Raw genomic sequence first — 20874 nt, 5'->3', positions numbered from 1 at the left:
CACCTCTTCAACGTCAGGAAGCTGAAGAAATGTGGCTTGGCCCCTAAGACCCTCACAAACTTTTACCGATGCACCGCTGAGCACATCCTGTCAGGCTGTATCACCTGGTACAGCAACTGCACCGTCTGCAACCTCAGGGTTGTGCGGTCTGCCCAACTCATCACCAGGGGCACACTGCCTGCCCTCCAGGAAACCTACAGCACCCGGTGTCACAGGAAGGCCAAGAAGATCATCAAAGACCTCAGCCACGCGAGCCACGGCCTGTTCACGCCTCTATCATCCAGAAGGGGAGGTCAGTACAGGTGCATCAAAGCTGGCACAGAGAAGCTGTTTTTCCGTTTCTATCTCAAGGCCATCAGACTGTTAGTCATCACTAGCCGGCCTCCATGCGGTTACTCTACCATACACCTTAGAGGCTGCTGCCCTATATGCTTAGTCATACAACACCAGTCACTTTAATGTTTACATACTGTTTTAACCACTTTGTATGTACAGTGCATTCAGAAAGTATTCAGACCCCTTGACTTTTTACACATTTTGTTATGTTACAGCCTTATTCTAAAATGTATTAAGCTGTTTTTCCCCCTCATCAATCTACACACAATACCTCATCTTGACAAAGCAAACAGTTTTTGTAGAATTTTTTACAAATGTATAATTAAAAATCTAAATAACGGAAATTACATAAGTAATCAAATTGTATTAGTCACATGCGCCGAATACAACAGGTGTAGACCTTACAGTGAATTGCTTACTTATGAGCCCCTAACCAAAAAGGCAGGTTCCAGAAAATATGGATAAGAATAAGAGATAAAAGTAACGGCAGCAGTAAAATAACAATAGCGAGACTATATACAGGGGGGTACCGATACAGAGTCAATGTGCGGGGGCACCGGTTAGTTGAGGTAGTATGTACATGTAGGTAGAGTTATTAAAGTGACTATGCATAGATGACAACAGAGAGAAGCAGTGGTGTAAAGAGTGGGTGGGTGGGGGGGGGGGGGGGGGGGGGGCACTGCAAATAGTCTGGGTAGCCATTTGACTAGTTGTTCAGGAGTCTTATGGCTTGGGGGTAGAAGCTGTTTAAAAGCCAACTGAGTTGCAAAGAAAAATCCATATCTCAGACTGGCCAATACAATTTTTTTTTTGATGGGCAAAAGAACACACACTGGACAGAGGAACTCTGCCTAGAAGACCAGCATCCCGGAGTCGCCTCTTCACTGTTGACGTTGAGACTGGTGTTTTGCGGGTACTATTTAATGAAGCTGCCAGTTGAGGACTTGTGAGGCGTCTGTTTCTCAAACTAGACACTCTAATGTACTTGTTCTCTTGCTCAGTTGTGCACCGGGGCCTCCCACTCTTCCTATTCTGTTTAGAGCCAGTTTGCGCTGTTCTGTGAAGAGTATTACACAGCGTACGAGATCTTCAGTTTCTTGGCAATTTCTCGAATGGAATAGCCCTCATTTCTCAGAACAAGAATAGACTGACGAGTTTCAGAAGAAAGGTCTTTGTTTTTGGCCATTTTGAGCCTGTAAATCGAACCCACAAGTGCTGATGCTCCAGATACTCAACTAGTCTAAAGAAGGCCAGTTGTATCCCTTCTTTAATTAGCACAACAGTTTTCAGGTGTGCTAACATAATTGCAAAAAGGTTTTCTAATGATCAATTAGCCTTTTAAAATGATAAACTTGGATTAGCTAGCACAATGTGCCATTGGAACACAGTAGTGAAGGTTGCTGATAATGGGCCTCTGTACGCCTATGTAGATATTCCATAAAAACTCTGCCATTTCCAGCTACAATAGTAATTTACAACATTAACAATGTCTACACTGTATTTCTGATAGATCTGATGTTATTTTAATGGACAAAAATGTGCTTTTCTTTAAAAAAAAAAACAGGACATTTCTAAGTGACCCCAAACGTGTGTGTGTGTGTGTAAAACCAGGAAAAGCACATTGAGTCTATCAAGGGAAGCCTGGCCAAGAAGGCAGCAACAATCAATAAATTACAGAATTCAAACATACAACAATACAATTCAACAACATGATCCAGCCTAAAAAAAGCATTTATACTCCTTTGTAACATAGTCTCCCATCAAAATATTTAATTAATTCAGTGGCACTAACATATCTAGATGTAGCATGGATTGTAGACTATTCCATGCCTCTGGAGCACAAGACGACAAGGCAGTCTTGAATAATACTGTAAATGTCCTGGGGACTTTAAATAGCAACCACCTAGCAGACCGGGTGTGATGACTGCTGGTGGTGAGAGACCAGACTACAGAGGTAAAGAGGGATTTAGATGAACACAGAAATGTAGATTTCTGCACATTCAAAGTGAGGTCCAACCCACTGTTTGGTACAAGGTGCAATGGTGGGTGAGGGACTTGGCATTTGCAAAAAAGTCCAGACAGAGGAGGCTGCATGCATATACAAGAAGACACTGTAATCAATTACAGAGAGAAAAGTGGCCTGAACAAGCTTCTTTCTAGCGGGAAGCAAGCCTTATTACGGTAATAAAAACCCAATTTTAATTTAAGCTTCGTCGCAAAATTATCCATATGAACTTTAGAGGGCAACTTGTCATCCAACCATATACCTAGGTATTTATAGGATTACTCTTTATTCAATGGATAAGCCACCAGATTTGACAATGCTAGCCTTCTCTGGCTGAGTGCGAGCTCTGGTAAAGGTCATGAATGTTGTTATTTAATATCAGTTTGAGACCATAGAGGGAGGCCTGCACTGACTGAAAAGCAGTCTGGAGGTCTTCAACAACCTGAACCAGCGAAGGAGCACATGAATATATGACTGTATCATCTGCATATTGATGCAACTTTGCTGGTTGCATCCCATTTCCCAAATCCTTAACACAAATTTAGAGCAACACAGGAGCTAACATGGAACCCTGGGGCACACCGCTAATAATCTCAGGAAAGCTAGACTTGTGATTGTCAGCAGATACATGTTGTGTTCTGTCAAAGATAGTTTCTAAACCAATTTACTGCCCCTTCACTGAGACCAATGTTACTGAGTCTAGCAAGCAACAATTTATGGTCAACTGAATCAAATGCCTCTTGATAAATCAACAAACAGATTAGCACAATGTTGCTTTTTATCAAGGGCATTGATGTAATTTGCCACTACCATAGCTGCAGTTGTGGTGCTGTGCCCTGAACTAAAGCCAGACTAAATCCTGCTTAGTATGTTATTTTCAATTGCAATGTTTTTTTAGCTAGGGATTCATAGACTTTGGCCAGGATAGGATTATAGTTATTAGCATCTGAGGGATCACCACCCTTTAGCAGTGGGAGGACATAAGCTGATTTTCTAAATGCTGGGTATGGAATTGGTCAAGAGACTCAAGTTGAAAATGTGAGCCACAGGTTCAGTAATAATACCAGTTGCTATCTTTAAGAGGTAGGAGTCCAGGTTGTCTGGACCTGCAGACTTTTTAGTGTCTATTGCCTTTAATGCTTTATAGACCTCAGCATAAGAAACAGGCTCAATGTTAAAATGGTTCACGTGAGGGCCTATATCATAGTTGACTGTAACAGAGCTTACATTAAAGGCCCTGGGCCCCACCATGATCAAAAAGGGAACCAGCAGATATGCAGTGCTTGTTAAAAAAAACTATATCAGCTTTACCATTCCCTTCAATAGAACACTTATGTAAATAAGGTATTTCTGGTTTTTATTTATAAAACATTTGCAAAACAATCTAAAAACCTGTTTTCACTTTGTCATTATGGGGTATTGTGTTTAGATTGATGACGAAATTTTTAAAATGTAATTCATTTTAGAATAAGGCTGTAACGACTTGCTTCCATTTAGCCACCAGCATAAGTGAGGTCGGGCACTGATGTTGGGCGATTAGGCCTGGCTCACAATCGGCGTTCTAATTCATCCCAAAGGTGTTCGATGGGGTTGAGGTGAGGGCTCTGTGCAGGCCAGTCAAGTTCTTCCACTCTGATCTCGACAAACCATTTCTGTATAGACCTTGCTTTGTGCATGGGGGGCATTGTCATGCTGAAACAGGAAAGGGTATTCCCCAAACTCTTGCCACAAAGTTGGAAGCACAGAATCGTTGAATGACATTGTATGCTGTAGCGTTAAGATTTCCCTACACTGGAATTAAGGGCCCTAGCCCGAACCATTATTCCTCCTCCACCAAACTTTACAGTTGGCACCTATGCATTCGGGCAGGTAGCGTTCTCCTGACATCCGCCAAACCCAGATTCGCCCGTCAGACTGCCAGACTGTGAAGCGTGATTCATCACTCCAGAGAATGAGTTTCCACTGAGTTCAATGGTGGCAAGCTTTACACCACTCCAGCCGACACTTGGCATTGCGCATGGTGATCTTAGGCTTGTGTGCGGCTGCTCTGCCATGGAATCCCATTTTGTGAAGCTGTCGACGAACAGTTATTGGGCTGAAATTGCTTCCAGAGGCAGTTTGGAACTCTGTAGAGTGTTGCAACCGAGGACAGACAATTTTTATGTGCTTCAGCACTCAGTGGTCCCGTTCTGTGAGTATTTGTCTTTCTCACGATCAGTGAGACATCTGTATAGATGTAGCATGCATACATAGTGCCTTCAAGTATTCACACCCCTTGACATTTTCCACATTTACAGCCTGTTTAGTCTAAATTTAAAAACCATAGTGTCTGTGGAATTGTTTTTTGTATTTGTTAAATTAGTTTAAAATCTAAAATATCTTTAATCAAAAAGTATTGAACCCCTTTTATGGCAAGCCCAAATACGTTTTGAAGTCAACATTTTCAGTTGCATGGACTCAGTGGTGTGCAGTAATATTGTTTTAAATGATTTTTGAATGACTACCTCATCTCTGTACCCCGCACATACAATTATTTGTAAGGTCCCTCAGTCGAGCAGTTAATTTCAAGCACAGATTCAACCACACAGACCAGGGAGGATTTCCAATGCCTCACAAAGGCCACCTAGTTTTGTATATGTACTGACATGTATGTGTAACTGATAGATGCATGCACATTGCATATTGTTTTTAAATGTATATTTCGTTGTGTTTGAACTCTAAGACTAGCTGTCGCCATTGGCGTTGGCTAATGGGGATCCGAATATAATCTAAACCTATTGGTAGATGGGTGGAAAAAAAGTAGACATTGAATATCCCTTTGAGCATGGTGAAGTTATTAATTACTCTTTGGATGGTGTATCATACACCCAGTCAGTGTGAATACTTGAATGTGTTAAAGTTGTTTTTCAGGGTATCTGTACTTTACTTTTTATATTTTTGACAACTTTTACTTCACTACATTCCTAAATAAACAAATACTTTTTACTCCATATGTTTTCCCTGACACCCATAAGTACCCATTTTGAATGCTTAGCAGGACAGGAAAATGGTCCAATTCAAGAACTTATCACGAGAACACCCCTGGTCATCCCTACTGCCTCTGATGTGGCGGACTCACTAAACACACATGCTTCATTTGTAAGTGATGTCTGGTGTTGGAGTGTGCAACTGGCTATTTGTAAATAAAAATTTAAAAACAAGGAAATGGGGCCATCTGTTTTGCTTAATTTAAGAAATATTTTTATTTACTTTGATACTTAAGTATATTTAAAACCATTAAAAAAAAACTTTTACTCAAGTAGCATTTTACTGTATGACTTGAGTAGTTTTCTATTAAGATATTTGTATTGTAACACAAGTAAGACAATTGGGTACTTTTTCCACCACTGCACACAGTCACTACAAAGATACAGTACAGGCGTCCTCAGTTGCCGGAGAGGAAGGAAACCGCCGAGGGATTTCAGAGGCCAATGGTGACTTTACAGCAGTTTAGAGTTTAATGGCTGTGATAGGAGAACACTGAGGATTGATCGATAACATTGTAGCCACCATACTAACTTAATTGACAGAGTGAATAGAAGTAAGCCTGTACAGAATAAAAATATTCCAAAACATGCATCCTGTTTGCAATAAGGCACTCAAGTAAAGCTGCAAAAAATGTGGCAAAGAAAGGAACTTTATGTCCTCAATACAAAGAGTTATGTTTGGGGAAAATCCAACACATCACTGAGTACCAATCCGTATTTTTAAGCATAGTGATGGCTGCATCATGTTTTCCTAGAGACACTGGGAGACAAATTCACCTTTCAGCAGGGCAATAACCTACACACTGAAGTTGCTTACCAAGATGACATTGAATGTTCCTGAGTGGCCTAGTTACAGTTTTGACTTAAATCGGCTTGAAAATGGCTGGCAATGCTCAACTTGACAGAGCTTGAAGATTTTTTTTTTTTTAATAGTGTGCAACTGTTGTACAATCCAGGTGTGCAAAGCTCTGATTTACCCAGAAAGTCTCACATCTGTAATCGCTGCCAAAGGTGATTCTAACATGTATTGACTCAGGGGGTTGAATACTTATCTCATCAAGATTTATTGTTATTAAAAGCATATGTATTTTTTTAATACACATGTTTAAAAAGTTAAGTATTTTTGTCAATTAAATCAATTTTAATCCCACTTTGTAACAACAAAATGTGGAAAAGGCACTATACAGAAACATTTACCTACCAGTAAAAAAGGGTTAAGAACATTAGCCAAGCAGTATCTGTGTATATGCAAGAAGTCAAATCCAGATTATTTTAAACAAAGCAGAATCAGTCATTTAGCCTGCTAACTTTTGATACACCTTCAGATGTAGGCTAGCTCTTAATTCCCTGGTTTTGACAGAAGACTGGGTTATTGAGAGTATCTTGATGGAGAGGCTTCTGAATATTATTTTGATAATTTGCTACACTACTCATTTAACTGCTTTGAGAACCATGCTGTAGGTCTGTTTGCTATAAGTAAACGGCTCCAGACTCTGCCAGTGGAACAAGGGTTGTCTAAAGACACCCTCTAAACCGCCCTGAGGCCACATAGTTCACGCAAGTCCTCCTTTGGGTCGGAATGCTGTTAAGTGTTCCCATTGTTTTCCCTGTTTGCCGTCATGGGAGTGCGAAGGCACGGGTTTCACACACCGGATAACCCCGGCATGACCGGGAGAAGAGAAACTCACGTGACCCGCAGAGAGGGCAGAGGTCGTAGTGCGTGTCAAGAAAAGCAAATTGGCAAATGCTTCAGATTTCCCCTTAACAAAGGGAGTAAGCATCGAAGTACCTCATAGAGTTTGGGTTGTTTTGGATTTTTGGTAACTGGAACCTTGGTCTGTCTGGCCAACCTGGTTTTCTCGAGGCGAGAGCCCTTCAAAAACCTTCTTCCCCCCCCTTCATATTTCTTCTCAAGTTCCTCCTCGTAAACTCTGAGTTAAACATGTACACAGTGCTAATGACCTCCAGACAACCTTAATTGGGTTTGTTTGTAGCTTGGTGCTGCTATTTAGACCTTTAGTTACACTTAGTAGTACATTCCTGTGACCTGCTCTAGCCTGGTCCGTAAACAAGTCCTGACGACTACCCCTTCATTGATAGCAGATCGGAAGGAACCTGAATGGTGCAAGCAAAAAGGCCGAAGCTTTCCTAAGCCCATTGGAAGCCCAGCGCCTATTGCTTACAGGACACCTACAGTGTATCGGGTCCTTCCAGACCTTCAGAACATCTAAAGAGTAGCCTCCTGGGAGGGGGTATGGGGTTATTTTTGCACAGGGAGTCAGTGTCCATCTCTCTGGTGTGCTCTTACCCTTTCCAACTTGGTCCAAGGTCTCGCCTGGCTGCTTGTGGCTGGGCGCAGGGTGAAGCGTGTTTGTTTTTATTTGCATAGAAGGGCCTTATGACCATCTGTGTATAGCCTGCAGGTGTGAGCTGTCCAACTCGCTTGCCCTTCTTTCCCTCTCTCGCCCTTTAGCCTTTTCTCCATGATCTCCCCCTCTCATTTGGTCCCTCAAGCAATGGTTGTGAACTAGAACATGCACAGTGTAAAAATAGCTAATTTTGCTTTAACAGCGTGGGTTCTGGAGGTTTATCTACCTCGGCTATACATAAACTGAAATGCAAACAGGAAGCCGTAGAGGCTAGACATCTCCAGGGCGTTTTATTGAGGCCGCCTCCTTCCCATTGAGGACCAGAGCTTAACTTGAGTGGCTTCTCTTCATCACTTCAATTGTACATCTATGGAGTGAATGCACCACAGGAGGTTGGTGGCCCCTTAATTGGGGAGAACGGGCTTGTGGTAATGACTTTAGTGGAATGCTATCAAATACATCAAACATGGTTTCCAGGTGTTTGCTGCCATTCCATTAGCTCCGTTCCGGGCATTATGAGCCGTTCTCCCCTCAGCAGCCTCCACTCGAAATGCACAGTATGTTATATCATTGTGTTTATGTGTACGTGCACATTATGTACTTGCCTCCGAAGCGCCTGGGGCTACTATTAGTCGTCTAATGGTATTTCTATGTGCTTTAGAGATGATTTATTATCATATACACTACATGGCCAAAAGTATATCTCTTTGTGTGTTGTCTAGGTGACAGGCAGGAAGCTATATGGTGTGTGTGTGTAGGTAAGTGTTGCAACCGAGGGCCGAGTATTTTTACACGCTTCAGCACTCGGCGGCCACGTTCTGTAAGCTTGTGTGGGCCAACCACTTCGCAGCTGAGCCGTTGTTGCTCCTAGACGCGTGGCTGAAATAGCAAAAACAACTCGCTTGAAGGCGTGTCCACATACTTTTGGCCACGTTGTTAGAGGGGTTTGTGTGGGCCGTAGAGGTTGAAAGTGTTATCGCTGCGATTACACATCGGTCAGGAATGTACAAACCTTTTGAGATAGTCTTCCATATACTTCAGGTGTTTAGATGCTTATGTTCCGCCGCAACTTTTTCCAGTGAGGGATTTAGAAATTTTCTTGGGGGTTTTGGATTTCGTGTTAGTGACATTCAGTCTTTTCAATATGACTGTCCTTGAGCACCACTTTCGTCAGACTGTTGGTTGCAAGAATTTTTCCCATTCAGATCGATCCCCCCCCCCCCATCTTGGTACACATCTCTATTCTTCCCCGACCTGGCATTGTCTTGCTTTAATCCTGCCCTTGGCTCTTGTGTAGGTTGATCTGTATTTTCCTATGACTTGGGAACAACTAGACAGAGCCACTTACCAGAGCCTCTGTTGTAGAGCACTCACATAGGTTGATTAGCCAGACTGCCAGTGAATGTTTTTCAAGTATCAGACTATTTGTGGAAAGTCACAAACCGTATCCAGCCATTCCTTTGATGGTGATCAACAGAAATAGTTAGTCTCCAGAAAAAAAACACACCACTTGACATTTTGATATGATTTGTTAGGTCTACTCAACATACTTTCCCAGAAATGCTCCCATTTTATAAAATGATCTCCTCCGGGTCAATGGTGTTTACCATCCATACACATTCTGTTTTCCACAGACGCCTGTTTCTCATCATGGGAAAAAGTATTTACCTTACCAAGTCTTACACCTGTTTTATGATTGTTGTTGAACAGTTAGGCAGTTAGAGCAGATGCCTTTTGGAAAGTCATTTCATATCATCTATTTGTTTTGTAACTCAGATTTGTTAAACCAAGCGGCCTTTGTTTTTTTTGAATGCCGTGTTGAGTGTTGAAGAGAAGATTTAGAGATTGAGTCAGAGGCTAGACTGAGGGAAGAGGCCAAGAAAGTTAGTGAAGGAAAGAATGAGGTGAGAGAGAGCGAGAGAGGATGACTACCCTCTTGCTATGTGATGTTTATAGAGTGATTTAACATTGGGCTGGCACGCTGCGGGGCTAGTTTAGAGGGTCACCGGCAGGAGTGACATCCATTGACTGGTGCAGGAGGAGGGCGACTCGGCCAAGAAGCCTCACTCACCCGCTGGGTTATGGGTCGGCTCAGTTACACATCCCGCCGCGAGGGAAGAAAGCGTGGCGGTCATTAGCCTGACTCTTGCGTATCGCTTAAGGGCTCAACGATCAATCAGGTTCCCCTTCCTCTCCGCAAAGTTAAAATTCCCAAACTGGAATGCTGGTGGGAGTTCTGGCCTCGTGCCAACCAGAGAAGACAGCTGGGGAATGTGGAAGATTTTGAAATAACCAGAGACTTGAATGGGAAAATCAGACCCTGGCACAAACACCACAATGAGGACATTTGTGTATGCCAGGGCTGTAGAATAGGAATGTGAGCATTGGTCTCACTGAGATGACAACATGTAGTATGGACTCATTCAACACTGTGTAGCATCTTAGATGGCCATGTAATACAATGATGTTCATGTCTTTCCGTTTTGTGGGTCGGTCCCTGGGTGACAACATATTTGCTTTCGTTTTCTGGTATGATGAAATTAAACACTGGATGTTCGGCTAGCAGGCCTGTTATAAGTCTCATTACTGTGTGACCGGTGACCCACCCATAGCTCCCATGTCTGGTTATTGAGTTAACCGGGGACCCACCCATAGGTCCCATGTCTGGTTGTTGAGTTAACCGGTGACCCACCCATAGGTCCCATGTCTGGTTATTGAGTCATTCCCCCTTTTCGACCTTTAATATATGACCAAGAGGTGACATCTGTGTTCTCTCATTGATGAGCCACTGTTAGGCGTTGAAATATGGTCACCCTGTAAGCCAATGTCAACGCTGGTGGAACTGAGGTAGTTTGGCCAGAGCTGAAGCCCTTGTCTGGATGAGAAATCTTGACCACAGTCTCATTCTCTTTCCCCGCTATGCAATCTATTGCCTCTCCAATTAAAGCCGATTATAACAGGTGCTGGTGTCAGGGCACACAGCCTTGTGCACGTACTTAAAGTAACTGTGCAGTGTTTCCAGATTTCTAACAAATATGACCTACAGTGCATTCAGAAAGTATTCACACCCCTTGACTTTTTCCACGTGACCCGATTCAGGAAACTAGGCGTATGTCGCAAGTCATGACTTCACAGGAGAGCCGTTTGAACATCAAAAATGTTTTTATCAAAATGCGTTTTTTGGCAGAAATGCCTTTAAACTTTCATGTGCCTTAATATCAAACTTGTAAGCCATCTGTAAATACGAATAAAATTGTTAAATTACGAGCCTAGTTGGTTTAGCCACAGAAAAAGTGAGCAACCTTCCCGCTAGCCATGATTGACTGAGATAATGAGTGGGCTGGACATGCCGAGGGATGAGTTTGGATTGGTCTGCCATATAGCTTGCGTCTGTCTATTGGAACTGGTCAGTATGTCTAGGTAATCGTGTTGAACGCTGCTTTAAAAAAAAAAAAAAAAAATGTATCGCGTAGTAAAACTGCATAAACCTAATGTCAAGTTAAAGTGTACTGTTAGCTAGCTAATGTTAGCTGGCTGGCTCGCTAGGTAACAATGTGTATGCTCTCCACTTTCTTGATGACCGAGTTTTGAAATCAGTGTAATTTGAGTACGATAGCTAAGGAGATTTAGAAAACACCCGTCTGGATTACAAAGTCTGGATTATCTTCAAAGGGCACCCATGCATGGCATCAGACAGAAGACGCGTTCAACCATGATGTATACGGGTAAGATAGTCTAGCTAGCTACATTTTCAGATATTACACGTTTCTAATTTTGACAAAGTGGTTTCTCTTCAAGTGTACTGTTAGCTAGCTAACGTTAGCTTGCTGTGCCGCTAGCTAAAGTTATGTGTATGATCTTATTCTTCGTATCTCAGACACATTTGCTTGACTAGTTATAGCCATATAACCTGGTTGGTTAGCTACCTGCAGATTCATGCAGGGTAGTAACGTCATGAGTTGTGATTATGGTCCATTGTTTAGCTAGCTACATGTCTTAACAAAAGACTCCACTATGCAAGTATCCATTTCAATAGAATGTCACTGCAACAGTTGATAAGACGTACTAGCAGGTAAATTTGCTCTGGCTATCTACTCTGATTTCAGACCACTGGTAAGATAGTCTAGCTAGCTACATTTTCAGATATTACGCGTTTCTAATTTTGACAAAGTGGTTTCTCTTCAAGTTAAAGTGTACTGTTAGCTAGCTAGCTAACATTAGCTGGCTGGCTGGCTGACATTACGTCATGCTTTAGGATTCATTGTTTACCTAGCTAGCTATCTAGCTACATTTTTTAACAAAAGACTTGTCTTAGTGTGCCAGAGAGCAGAATAACTGATGAATTTTTGAACTCTCAACGCCCGTTGAATATGTCCAGTGTCAGTAAACGTCGGCAACAAATCGTAATTCAATTGTTGCCAGCAGCACAGTTACAGCCACCAACGCTCTGGATAACATGAAAACAGCTTAACCAGCTCTACTAAGGTGAGTAAAATGGTCAGAGTGGGGTGTTCTCTCATTGTGTTCTGGAAGTAGCTAGCCAATGTTAGCCAGTTAGCTTGGGTGCTTGGCTGTCGTTGTGAGGTCAGAGCTTTTGGATCAACCCTACTTATTGGCCAGAGCGTCCAGTCTGCCAGGGCGACTAATGTTCAGGGAGCTGTTCTCTCGCTCTTAAACATCTGGAAGTAGCTGGCAAGTTAGTACAGAACTCTCGGATCAACCCTTAAAGAGATGGGTGGGGCTAAGGCTTTTGAGGGTGTGAACTATGCTGAATGGGTGTAGACAGAGGGCTCTCCAATAGTAGTACCAAAACATTGAAAGACAGTTTTCTCAAAAGTGAGTTTACAAGTTGATCAACTTTCAAAGTAGAATTACTTTCCCATTGTTTCCTCAAATGCAGTGTATGATATACCATGTTGTAGCTGTGAGTCTCTACTTTTATCCAATGTAAAAAAAAAAAAAACAGATTCAAATGTTGCTACATAAGACCGAATCCAGGTGGTGAGTCACATTTTGTTGTTACAAAGTGGGATTAAAATGGATTTAATTTTTTGTCAAATATCTACGCCAAGTACTCTGTCGAAGTTGAAGACAAATTCTAACATTTGTATAAAAAAATATGAAAAATTAAACACTCTTGATTAGATAAGTATTCAACCCCTGAGTCAATGCATGTTAGAATCACCTTTGGCAGCAGTTACAGCTGTAAGTCTTTCTTGGTAATTTTTTTATCCTGGAAAAACTCCCCAGTCCTTACCAATTACAAGCATACCCATAACATGATGCAGCCACCACTATGCTTGAAAATATGGAGAGTGGTACTCCCTAATGTGTTGTATTGGATTTGCTCCAAACATAACATTTTGTATTCAGGACAAAAAGTGAATTGCCTTGCCACATTTTTTGCAGTATTACTTTAGTGCCTTGTTGCAAACAGGATGCATTTTTTGTAATATTTTTTATTCTGTACAGGCTTCCTTTTCTTTCTGTCGATAAGGTTAGTGTTGTGGAGTAACTACAATGTTGTTGATCCATCCTCAGTTTTCTCTTATCACAGCCATTAAACTCTGTAATTGTTTTAAAGTCACCATTGGCCTCATGTTGAAATCCCTGAGCGGTTTCCTTCCTCTCCGGCAACTGAGTTAGGAAGGACACCTGTATCTTTGTAGTGACTGGGTGAGCTGATACTCCATCCAAAGTGTAATGAAAAACTTCACCATGCTCAAAGGGATATCCAATGTCTGCTTTTTTTATTTATTTGACCCATCTACCAATAGGTGCCCTTTGCGAGGCATTGGAAAACATCCCTGGTCTTTGTGGTTGAATATGTGTTTGAAATTCACTGCTCGACGAACCTTACAGATAATTGTATGTGTGAGGCACAGAGATGAGGTAGTCATTCAAAACTCATGTTAAATACTATTGCACAGTCCATGCAACTTATTATGTGACTTGTTAAGCAAATTTTTTACTCCTGAACATATTTATGCTTGCCATAATAGGGGTTAAATACTTATTGACTCAAGACATTTCAGCTTTTCATTTAAATTATTTGTAAAAACCTTACTTCCACTTTGAGAGTGTGTGTGTGTGTGTGACACAAAATCTTGATTTATTCAATTTAAAATGAAGGCTGTAACACAACGAAAAAGTCTAGGTGTGTGAATAATTTCTGAAGGCACTGTATAATTAGTTAGTGATAGTTTTCCTTGTAAGTTTTTCACATTTGTATTTCATTTTTTATTTAACTAGGCAAGTCAGTTAAGATCAAATTCTTATTTACAATGATGGCTTACCCCTGCCAAACCCTAACCTGGACGACACTGGTCCAATTGTGCGCCGCCCTATGGGACTCCCAATCATGGCCGGTTGTGATACAGCCTGGAATCAAACCAGGGTCTGTAGTGACGCCTCTAGCACTGAGATGCAGTGCCTTAGACCGCTGCGGCACTCGGGAGCACTTAACATAATTATGTTAAAAAGCTGCTTTTCTGTGTTGGAATGGTGTGGGCGTATACCAGCCATTAAAAATATTCAGGCAAGTAGACTGCTGATTGGCCAGCCCATCCTCCTCTAGACCGTGGATTGGCCAGTTCATCCTCCACAGGAGTATGACATCATTTTTTAAACCGCCTGTTTGAGATACACGTTTATGCTTTGACAGAAAATATGACTATAGGGTGAGTCAACAACATTTATTTGGGTATGAGTTAACAGAATATGAACTTTCACTTGACAGTTACTTAATCTAATAATCCAGACCAATTTAACCATAAACCTGTCACGAGAGAAGGGGGAACAGCCAGTTCCTTAAGGCTATAACACAACCCAACACAGCCACCGCCCTACAAAAGCCATACACGTCTGCTCACCCTATAGTGTGTGTGTGTGTGTGTGTGTTCGTGCTCGCACCTCCATATGCGCGTATGTATGGTTGACTCAGGTTTAGCATGGCGTGTGAGTGAGTAGGACGGGATCATTCTGCAGCTTCCTGTTTTATCTGTTCAAACGGCCCATCTCCTGACTCACCGGCCCATGTCACAGCTCAGGGGAAATCACTTCCTGTCCCCCAGGGGCCCATTCAGAGACAGTTCTTTGGGTTCTGAGTGATAGAACTTCATTACATACAGAAATGTAGAAATAGGCTATATCTCTCATTTGATGCTATAGGTAGCTTTATTGGAACTGATCAGTGTTTATTGAAAAGCACTGCTGTTACCTGCTATTTGGATGTACTCTTCTCCAGCACTCTCTCTTAATACTTGTTTGTCTGACTCAGACATGACACTCTTGTCTCAGTGTGTGTGTGTACCGTCTATTTGAGTCGGCACCATGCTCTCCACAGTAAAACAAATGACTTACTGCTGCTACAGCTCTGCCAAACAGATCCCCTAACACAAGCAGCGTGTTGACAGTAGAGATGAGGTTTTCCTGCCACGGCTTGCGGAGGGCTCGGAGGCCCCTGGTTAAAAACATGCGGTTAGATTATTCCCCCCCTAATATCAAGGCGGCAGGGCGGGCGTCTGAATATTTGAACAGGTTTCCCATTTACATCTGCCGACCCCTTTGAATTGTGTGCAAGGTAGTCAGTCAGGCAAGCAGGCAGGCTAGTCAGTCAACCAGTGCTGTTTGTGGCAGAATGCTACTGTTAGTGTGTGTGTGTGTGGCGCATCACAGTAAAGGCATGATGCCTGAGGGATGTTTTCAGAGGACAAGAGCTAGCCGTAGCTACTTAGCTAACGTTATTAAATATTTTTGTGGATTTGGCAGATATTTGCAAAAAATTACTTCAGATTTTTATCTTTATATTCTGACTTTACATTCACATGTGTAACTCCAACTTTCATTGTCTTGAGTGAAGTATGCGCAAAAGTCTCTTTTTGGTATTCCGGAGCATATGAAGTCAGACAACAGGCCCAGTACGTGTCCTTAGATTTGGGAGTATTCTACCTCCGGTGTGGCCAGTCGGGTCTGGTCTCTGGTGATTGGAGTAGGAGGTACCAGAGGGGTGTGAGTGCTCCCGGAACCCCTGCTGAGGTCAGGGTGTGATTTGGCTCACTTCCTGTAACACTTCCTAGCTGATGAGGGGGCGCTGCTGTGGTCGTAATTATGGTCGATTGGCCATCCTCCATGTTACCCCCGAGGCACAGAGCCATTTTCTCAGTCCGTGTAGGGAGTGAGTTTGTAGGTGGGCCTCTGGGTGATGTGACCTTTTGTGTTCTATGTCAATGTTATAAAAGATAATCTCTTTGTGTTTGAAACTCTGGCTACCTCATACTAAGAAGTGCTCCTTTCACCCCCCCCCCCAAATTACAAATTGGATGTTTTTTTTTAACTTTCAATGCCTTTCCTGAAACTCACCATCTCTCTTCACCTCTCAGCGGGGTACAGAGGGCTTCTGGAAGTCTGTGGCACACTACGTCCCCAGGGAGCCCACAGAGATGCGCATCCTCAACCCCTACTTCATCCAGGAGGCTGCCTTCCAGTTCATCGGCCTGCCGCTCAATAACGGCCTCATGGGCAAAGGGGTGAGTGACACTCAAACAGAAACCCGCTCCAGTTTAATGAAAATGTTAAACTGGGAAGAATGTCCTGAAAAAAAACATGTATGGTGCTATGTTTGCGGAAAATGGCATGTCTTCAGTCACCTGGATTCAGGTGGATAAGATTCAGCTCGGTTTGCAGTCTGCATGCAAACACATATGCAGACATGCATTCACACATGCAGTACAAAGTGCATAGACTCTTACTCACTTTTTTTCTTAAGTTCAAGAATACAAACACAGGCACAACCTGACAGTCGCATTCCCGCATTCCCGCTTTCACTCTCTCACACATGCGACGAAACGGTACAACGGCTCCACAGGCAGTCGGGAGCCGTTGACCGAGCGCACGGTCATAACCAAAGTGTGTTTGACACACTTCAGGCCCCAAACAGTAGATTCGCTGTTCCTATGACAACCACCGCAACGCAGCACCTTGCCATGTCATCACAGGAAATTAAACCGTTAAAGGGATACAGCGAAATTCTGGCATTTTAAGCCCTTCTTTTATTTACCCAGAGTCAGATGATGTGCAGTATGAAGGAAGTTAGTGGCCGTTTTGCGAGGCTAACTAGCGTTAGCTTAATGACTGCAACTCTACCGGTACGGTAGCATTATCCCGCAGTATGAATGACTAATTATAGATTGTCACGGAGCCACAAAGGAGTCGTTTAAGAGCGACAAGGCTCCAGTGCCACACGTGGCAGACCCCTGCTCTAGATTTTACTTTTTTTTTAAAAAGAAACTGTTTACGGAGGGAAAATGAAGCGTTAGGCGTATTACCTCCTTATCTCCTCCACATAGATTAATTTTGTTCTCATTTTGGTTTTGAGGGGGGCATCAGATGAGGCTGTAGATTCTGGACTGCCACAAGGTTTGCTGGTTTTCATCTCTCCTTGGCATGTAACTAATCAATCAAATTAATTGATTGTCTTCACAAGGCCACTTACCTGGTTTACTGGGACCTGGGAAGATGCTGTCACCCTCCAGGATAGGAACTGTACAGGAAGACTAGCTTGAAAGGCTAAAGTTCCACAGAGGAGAGCAAGGGAGATGGGTTAGGCCGGGGGTAGGGAAGTGTGCTGCAAAAGGGGTTAGGGAGTTGGGAAGGGGTACAAGAAATGTACAGCCTTCTGCCCTGAACACCTGGTCTACAGGAACATGTGTAGAACATGTGGGGAGCCCTGGTACCCCCTCAGTGTGTGTGGGTGGGGGGGATGGGGCTGTCCCAAACAACAATACTGATCAAGGCAGGGTGCAGCCTGACACATCATTCCCCTAAAATGCCCACCTTTCTTGCGCCTGATTAGTACTTGTGTGTGTTTGCGGGCTCACACAGCAGGGGGGGGACCCTAAGCTACACCTGCCCTAGGGCTCCAAATCAAGCTGATGATTTAGAGGGGGCCTCATCCCCTCCAATCGTCCTCCCCATGTACCCCCTAGGCTTTGAGGAAGTGAAGGTCTGCCCTCTCAAACTACTGTGACATTGGGGGGGGCGGCACTTTAAGCAAATTGTTGATCACGTTCAGATCAGGACAAGTTAACAACTCTGGCCCAGAACAAAGCCATGAGCAACGGGGAGTGGGAAAGGAGGGTGGTGCCAGACCAGTCACAGACTAGGAGCAAGATAGCAGATTTAAAGGAAGATGGAGAATACAACGGTTCATATAGGCATTTTCAGTTTTGATTTGATTTCCCAATGCTTGCTTGTACTACCTACTGCTCTTAGTGGAAAGGGTGTTGGGTCATTGATGAAAAACTCTCATCTCACCTTCTAATAACGCTTTTTTCCTACATTGCACCCCAACATAAGATACGACACACTATAAAAAAGTGACATGGCCACTAGTGAGGCTCGGGTCGACTCATAACCCGCAGTCCCCACGGTTATATCTGCTGGGCAGGTGGGATTAGGGTCATGAAATATTGTGTGGATAAAGGCCGTGTGGGTGGCGGCCGGGTTGAATAAAGAAAAAACTACATAATTTTTTTTTATATACAAATACAGTTAAAGTCGGAAGTTTACATACACATAGGTTGAAGTCATTAAAACTTGTTTTTCAACCACTCCACAAATTTCTTGTTAACAAACTATAGTTTTGGCAAGTCGGTTAGGACATCTACCTTGTGCATGACACAAGTAATTTTTCCAACAATTGTTTACAGACAGATTATTTCACTTATAATTCACTGTATCACAATTCCAGTGGGTTAGAAGTTTACATACACTAAGTTGACTGTGCCTTTAAACAGCTTGGAAAATTCCAGAAAATGATGTCATGGCTTTAGAAGTTTCTGACAGGCTAATTGACATCATTTGAGTCAATTGGAGGTGTACCTGGGAATGTATTTCAAGGCCTACCTTCAAACTCAATGCCTCTTTGCTTGATATCATGGGAAAATCAAAAGAAGAACCTCAGAAAAAAAATTGTAGACCTCCACAAGTCTGGTTCATCCTTGGGGGCAATTTCTAAACGCCTGAAGGTACCATGTTCTTCTGTACAAACAATAGTACGCAAGTATAAACACCATGGGACCACGCAGCCGTCATACCGCTCAGGAAGGAGACGCGTTCTGTCTCCTAGAAAGGGACGTACTTTGTTGCGAAAAGTGCAAATCAATCCCAGAACAACAGCAAAGGACCTTGTGAAGATGCTGGAGGAAACAGGTACAAAGTATCTATATCCACAGTAAAACGAGTCCTATATCGACATAACCTGAAAGGCCGCTCAGCGAGGAAGAAGCCACTGCTCCAAAACCGACAGACTAAGGTTTTCAACTGCACATGGGGACAAAGATCGTACTTTTTGGAGAAATGTCCTCTGATCTCATGAAACAAAAATATAACTGTTTGGCCATAATGACCATCGTTATGTTTGGAGGAAAAAGGGGGAGGCTTGCAAGCTGAAGGTCACCATCCCAACCGTGAAGAACGGGGGAGCAGTATCATGTTGTTTTGTGCTTTGCTGCAGGAGGGACTGGTGCACTTCACAAAATTGATGGCATCATGAGGGAGGAAAACTATGTGGATATATTGAAGCAACATCTCAAGACATCAGTCAGGAAGTTAAAGCTTGGTCAAAAATGGGTCTTGCAAATGGATAATGACCCCAAGCATACTTCCAAAGTTGTGGCAAAATGGCTTAAGGACAACAAAGTCAAGGTATTGGAGTGGCCATCACAAAGCCCTGACCTCAATCCTATAGAAAATGTGTGGGCAGAATTGAAAAAGCGTGTGCAAGCAAGGAGGCCTACAAACCTGGCTCAGTTACACCAGCTGTCAGGAGGAATGGGCCAAAATTCACCCAATTTATTGTGGGAAGCTTGTGGAAAGCTACCCGAAATGTTTGACCCAAGTTAAACAATTTAAATGCAATGCTACCAAATACTAATTGAGTATATGTAAACTTCTGACCCACTGGGAATGTGATGAAAGAAATAAAATCTGAAATAAATCATTCTCTCTACTATTATTCTGACATTTCACATTCTTAAAATCAGTGGTGATCCTAACTGACCTAAGACAGGGCGTTTTTACTAGGATTAAATGTCAGGAATTGTGAAAAACGGAGTTTAAATGTATTTGGCTAAGGTGTATGTAAACTTCCGACTTCAACTGTATATATAAATTATTGTGCAATTTATATCTATAGGCTACATTGAGGTTTTTCTTTTTAGGCTATCGGTCATTAGTGCTTAATTAAACTCAGGCATTGTCCTTTTTACCTTAGTGGATCGATGCTAACTTTTCTGCCTGTTCCCAAAAGCGCTTGGTGATTGGCGTGTAGGTTATTTGGCTCGCGTAAAGTTAGGCCCTAAAGCTTAACCTCTCTGGGATATGTGGGACGCTAGCGGGAAAATGCAGAGCGCCAAATTCAAATAAATTACTATAAAAATGTAACTTTCATGAAATCACACATGCAAAACACCAAATTAAAGCTACACTTGTTGTGAATCCAGCCAACATGTCAGATTTCAAAAAGGCTTTACGGCGAAAGCAAACGATGCTATTATCTGAGAACAGCACCCCAGCAAACAAACACAGACCATCATATTTCAACCCTCCAGGCGCGACACAAAATGCAGAAATAAAGATATAATTCATGCTTTACCTTTGACAAGCTTTTTCTGTTGGCACCCCAATATGTCCCATAAACATCACAAATGGTCCTTTTGTTCGATTAATTCCGTCGATATATATCCAAAATGTCCATTTATTTGGCGCGTTTGATCCAGAAAAACACCAGTTGCAACTCGCACAACATGACTACAAAAGTTACCTGTAAGCTTTGTCCAAACATTTCAAACTACCTAATACAACTTTAGGTATTTTTTAACGTAAATAATCTCTAAAATTTAAGACGGGATATACTGTGTTCAATACCGGAGGAAAACAATGTTTAGCGAGCTTCTGTGTAACGCGCCTCTAACAAAGAGTACACTTCCCTCTAGCCTCGTTCTGAACAGTGCTACTTCTTCATTTCTCAAAGGAAAACCCTCAACCAAATTCTAAAGACTGTTGACATCCAGTGGAAGCGATAGGAACTGCAAGAAAGTCGATTAGAAATCTGGATTCCCAATGAAAACCCATTGGA

The 20874-nt window shown here is 42.6% G+C and overlaps 1 protein-coding gene across 5 annotated transcripts in view; it reads left to right on the top strand.

Moving 5' to 3' along the window:
• The window catches only part of LOC120055788 (CMP-N-acetylneuraminate-beta-1,4-galactoside alpha-2,3-sialyltransferase-like), an 81870-nt gene that overhangs the window by 51583 nt on the left and 9413 nt on the right, over window positions 1-20874 (top strand). For all 5 annotated transcript variants that reach the window (XM_039003753.1, XM_039003751.1, XM_039003754.1 and 2 more), the window contains one exon: window positions 16118-16264. In XM_039003753.1, coding sequence (XP_038859681.1) covers window positions 16118-16264 — 147 coding nt within the window. The remainder of the gene's footprint in view (window positions 1-16117; window positions 16265-20874) is intronic.

The sequence above is a fragment of the Salvelinus namaycush genome, chromosome 11 (genome assembly GCF_016432855.1).
Source record: "Salvelinus namaycush isolate Seneca chromosome 11, SaNama_1.0, whole genome shotgun sequence".
In the NCBI taxonomy this organism is placed as follows: Eukaryota; Metazoa; Chordata; class Actinopteri; order Salmoniformes; family Salmonidae; genus Salvelinus; species Salvelinus namaycush.
This window is presented reverse-complemented; position numbering and strand designations above follow the sequence as displayed.